The 5362-nt window shown below is 33.1% G+C and overlaps 1 protein-coding gene across 1 annotated transcript; it reads right to left on the bottom strand.

Annotated features, from left to right (window-relative positions):
• Positions 1 to 3791: 3791 nt before the first annotated feature.
• LOC109179333 (putative nuclease HARBI1) lies at positions 3792 to 5044 on the bottom strand. The gene is made up of 2 exons (XM_019328838.1): positions 4324 to 5044; positions 3792 to 4240 (listed from the first exon to the last, which is right to left on the bottom strand). Exons 1-2 carry the CDS (start codon positions 5042 to 5044, stop codon positions 3792 to 3794), a joined length of 1170 nt encoding a protein of 389 aa, XP_019184383.1.
• Positions 5045 to 5362: the final 318 nt, after the last annotated feature.

Below are 5362 nucleotides of genomic sequence, written 5' to 3'. Positions count from 1 at the left end.
GTTCTGTCAATGTATCCACAAAGATCATAACCAATGAGTGTTGATTTTACTTGGCACTGCCGTACTGGAAAATTTTACTCGATTAACCGGATGAGAAAATAAGTGGGAGCATTCAAGTGGATGACAACAGGAATGGGAGTTGTGGTGGTCATTTGAGAAACTAGTGGGTGAAGGAAGAAGAGAAGGATCGTGTAATCTCAGTGGAGAAAAAGGGTTCTTGATACCATAGAGAAGTAATATGTTGTGTTTATTAACAAAATAATGAAACTATTTATACAAGAGTTTAACAACTAAATACCAAACAAATTTGCCACTTAATACAAATCATAAACACTGATATATAAAGTCTCTAAAGTTTCAGCACCGAATGCGTACATCTATACATTGACTATTAATTAGGAAATTATTTGCTCGAATTCGAGCAATGATAATATCAGAAAATACAATCGATACAACTCAATTCTTCAATTACATTATATAATATTCGATGTTATAATTTATATAATTGTATATCAATCCAAATATTTTTAAAATATTATAACAAATACATTCTGTGCATCGCACGGGTGAAAATACTAGTTGGATATATACAGGACATAAAATTTTTTAGACAATACAATCCTTTCTCGATATGCTTAGAAAAAATATTGTAAAATTATATTTTTCCGATAGTAAAATACATATCTCTATAAATAGAAATGGCAATGGTATTTATTTATATATAAATAATAAAAGTAAAATACTAGTATGCTAATAAATATATCCTAAAATTTTATTTCAATAATAGTAAAAATATGGATCGATCTCCATAAATAGAAATAAACAATTACATTTATCATTTTTTTTTTAGAGAAAGGATGGAAAAACCTAAAACGAAATTTAAACATTCTATTAACTTTTTTTAAAAAAATAAAAATATTTATTGACGGAAGTATTTTTCTATATTCTCGTTAGATATTAATTTAGGCTAGACGTGAAATTTTAAAGACAATACAATCCTTTATTTTTTTTTGGTGGCAACCACACATTGTGGTTCTCTATACGTTTAACAGTCTAGGTCCACCCGGTTCACTCCGAAAGGCACAGAAGCTAGCCCAAAGGGAATTATCACTTATGGGAATTGAACCCAGGTTATCTCAGAATTTTCACCCACAAAGAGAGCTCATTTGCCACTTAAGCTACCCTGTTGGGTTTAATACAATCCTTTATTGATATGCTTAAAGCAAATATGATAAAATTCTATTTTGACAATAGTAAAATACACATCCCTATAAATAGAAATGACAATAATGATATTTATATAAATAATAAATGAAAAATCTAATAAATAATATCTAATAAATATATCTTAAAATTCTATTTCAACAGTAGTAAAATTTATTATTATTTTTTGAATGTTACTGGCCCTAAATATAGATCTTCATAAATTAAAGAAATAATTAGTAAAATTTGACTTCAATACAGTCCGAATGTAGCAAGGCAGGCAGCCATTGGTTGTTCCCGCACAACTCTTGCACAGGCAAAGATGGCGGCACGGCCATGCCATCATCGTTGCAGCCTCTCTCCAGCATATTTTGCACAACGCCGCCCCACCGCCTCCGCCTCCTCCTCCTCCTTGGTGCAGGGCGACATTGAGAGCAGCGTTGGTTTTCTCAAGAGCCTTGACCCTCTCCACCATGGTCAAAGCTTGAGTTCTGTAATTGGCAAGCATGGCTTCCATATGCTTATTCTGCCTCTCCGCCGCGTACTGCCGCTTGCACAATTCCTCTAGCATTTCACTCACCACATCGCTCTACAATCATGTTAAGTATACACATATATAAATTAAAGAATTAAAATGATACACCATGCATATATGCAAGTAGCTAGCCATTACAAAAGAATGGGATTGGGGCAACACAACCAGATTGATTAGACTGTTAATTTGATAATAAATTAATAATAAAGTTTTAAGTTTGACTTTAGAATTACTTATTGGGTCTTATTGGTTTTAGCTCCTTTTGCAAATTAGGGTAACAAGGTAGGATTTATCTGTGAAAAAAAGAAAAAAAAAAGTTATAGAAAAAATTGAGTTATTAGCGGTGTGGCGTGACACTTAGGGTCCGTTTGGAAAGCTGGAAAATGACTTCTGGAAAATGACTTCTGGAAAATGAGTCATTTTCCAGAAGTCATTTTCCTTTCCTGTGTTTGGCTGAACAATGGAAAACTGTCTTTTGGTGTTTGGTTCATTTTCCAGAAAATGATGGAAAACTGTCTTTTGGTGTTTGGTTCATTTTCCAGAAAATGAACAGAATGGAATTGTTATTCGATAAATATATTTTTATTGTTTTTTGTATAATATAACAATTTTTATTTCAAATTTCATGCTACATAAATTTTAGTTGTATTTAATTCGAATGTCTTTGCTCTCAATCTATCTTTCTAGTATTAAAACTATTGTCATAATATGACAATTTCAAACCATAATTACATGTTAGAAACAACATAAAGGAATCAACAAAATCAAGTATTGAAAATTAAAATCCACAAAGTCTTAGGATCCAATATAATCAAGTATTAAAGATCCAACATAACCAACCAACTACAAAGCATACATAAAAATAAGTCTTAAATATTACAATCCAAGTCTTAACATCCATGTTAACCAACAAAAAAAGGCATAGAAAATTTAATCCGAAGAAGAAATAAATTTCTCAATCCATTTCCTCTTCAAACTTGCATTCTTCGCGTTGAAAATCCTCGCCTGAACCTCATTTGTCATCAAGTATTCAAATGCCTTACATAGGTCATCCTCATGAAAGCCATCACCTATGCTCATCACATCCGCAAACAACTGATTTTCATCAATGCCAGTATTCAAAGATTTAATTGCTGCGGCAATGCTACCAAGTTGTTCAGCAATTTCATCGACCTTCAAGTCAAGTGACTTTCGCTTACGAAAGGATCTTTGAGACGACGCAGTTGATGCAGATGTTCTTCCCTTACTTTCTTCATCATTTCCTTCAGGCAGGGTTTCATCATTGTTATCCGGCAACATCTCATCATGAGGGCCATCTAAAGTAACATCTGCAAAAGATTTTGCAAAACGTCCTATGGCACAATCTCTGCCAGCGACAATGCACATCTCATCGTAGTAGTCAATCTTCCTGTTCAACAATGTTTCATACTTGGGAGTTGCCTATAAATAAATAATAAACATGAGATATTTTCTAATAAAAAAACATTAGATTTATGCAATAGTCAAATTATGATAATAAAATATTACCGTGATAAGCTCAATATACGGGGCTTCATCACATGTAATCATTTTCAAGTTATCATCCCATCCAAGACCACTCATCCCCTTCAGCTTGCATATCATCATCCATGTGTTCTTCACTGTTTTCAAGTGATTCTCAACATGTTTGACTTCACATGTAACATTAAATTGTTCAGATATGGTAGATGCAACACGATTGAATGAAGATGTTCTAAAATTGTTAGTTGGATTATTGGGATTCCTAGCCTCTTCAGCTAATATCTTTAAAAATACGCCCTCCATTGGCTTTGTCCACCGAAATTGTCTAGAAGTGGCAATTCCCTTTCCCTTATTCATGTTTCTATAATAACATAAAAACAATAACAACCAACGTCAACCAATGAAACATAATATCCATTAACAAAGCATACTCATGTCCATATAATAATATCCAATAACAAAGCATAATCAAGTACACAACAATAAGAAATGTTCAACAACGTAACTAATAATATCCAATAACAAAGCATACTCAAATATATGAAACTAGACACTAGTTCCTAATAAGAAATTCATTCCACATTTGTTCTGCGATCTCATCTCTCTTTGCATTCCATTGTCTAACTTCTTGTCTTTCTTCTGTTTGCGTATGAGATAAGGGCAACAAGTTATCGTCATCAACATCAACTGTTGCTTGATTAAGCTCATCATTAGGATCAACTCCCATAATATGGTTATGAATTATACAACAAGCTAAAACTATATCCACTTGTGTCTGGTAATCCCAAAAAGGTTCAGCATCTAACACACGGAACCGTTTCTTCAAAATTCCAAACACTCTCTCAATAGATGTACGTAAGGACGAATGACGAAGATTGAAAAGTTCTTTCTTATTCTCAGGACGATGAGCACTAAACTCTTTCAAATGGTATCTAACACCACGGTATGGAGTAAGTATTCCATTCCGTATGCCATATCCAGCATCACCAAGATAATATTTCCCTACAAGTTTACATAATTTGATTACTTATATGCAATAACAAACAACACAATGTAAAAAGTGATTACATAATTTTATTTTATACCTTCTGGAATTTTAAATTTATTTGGACGTGTGAGTGCATCGTTCAAGACTCGAGAATCATGTGCACTACCTTCCCACCCAGCTAGCACATAACAAAATCGCAAATCAAAAGTGACGGCAGCAAATACATTTTGTGTTGTTCCACCCTTACGTCCGCGAAAACTTCCTTGCATATTAATTGGCACGGATGCACGAATATGGGTTCCATCTATTGCTCCTAAACAATCTTTGAAATAGGGATAAAATCGCGGATTGCTAATGATTTCATGAGGAGTTACTTCACCGTCTGGTAATACTATGAGGTTCGTATACAAAGATAAAATGGCTCTCAAAACACTTCTAAAGTAACGGTGAATTGTCTCAATTGACCTATAATACCTTGATCCAATTACTCGAAAGCGTACATTGTGACCTATTATATGTAAAAATATTAAAACTTGTTCCTTAATACTTACGGCTCTAGTTGTGCGTAATAAGTTCTTAGTAGCAAGAAGGTCACACAATTTATAAAAGGAAATAGGTCGCATTCTAATAACGCTAATGCATTTGTTATCACCCTCACACAAGATACTATTTATGTAACTCTCTCGCTCATTATCTCTATTGACAATGTCATGTTCTATTTGGTTTCTATTCCTAAGTTGTTGTAATAGAAGAACTCCCATAGCTAGTATAGCACTTGCTGCACCCATAACAGTTGCACGCACATGATTTCTATCCATCTATACACAAAAAAAATGATAACAAATAACCACAATTAAAACTAACACATAGGTCATAACCACACAATAATTAGTGATCAAAATCAATAAACCAAATAAGCAGCAACCAAAGTGTATTATAAGCAGCAACCAATATACAAGTTCTTCAAGATCATGTATAATCAAATATACTGTATGTATGTGTTCAATGAAACCATCCATCTCAAAGTTAGAATAGCTATGTTTAAGATCATGTATAATCAAATCAAATCTACTGGCAATCAAATCTACTGGCATCAAATCTACTGGTATAGCAATCAAAGCATACAAGTTTTGAAA

This window comes from Ipomoea nil, unplaced genomic scaffold, assembly GCF_001879475.1.
Source record: "Ipomoea nil cultivar Tokyo-kokei standard unplaced genomic scaffold, Asagao_1.1 scaffold0900, whole genome shotgun sequence".
Classification (NCBI taxonomy): Eukaryota; Viridiplantae; Streptophyta; class Magnoliopsida; order Solanales; family Convolvulaceae; genus Ipomoea; species Ipomoea nil.
This window is presented reverse-complemented; position numbering and strand designations above follow the sequence as displayed.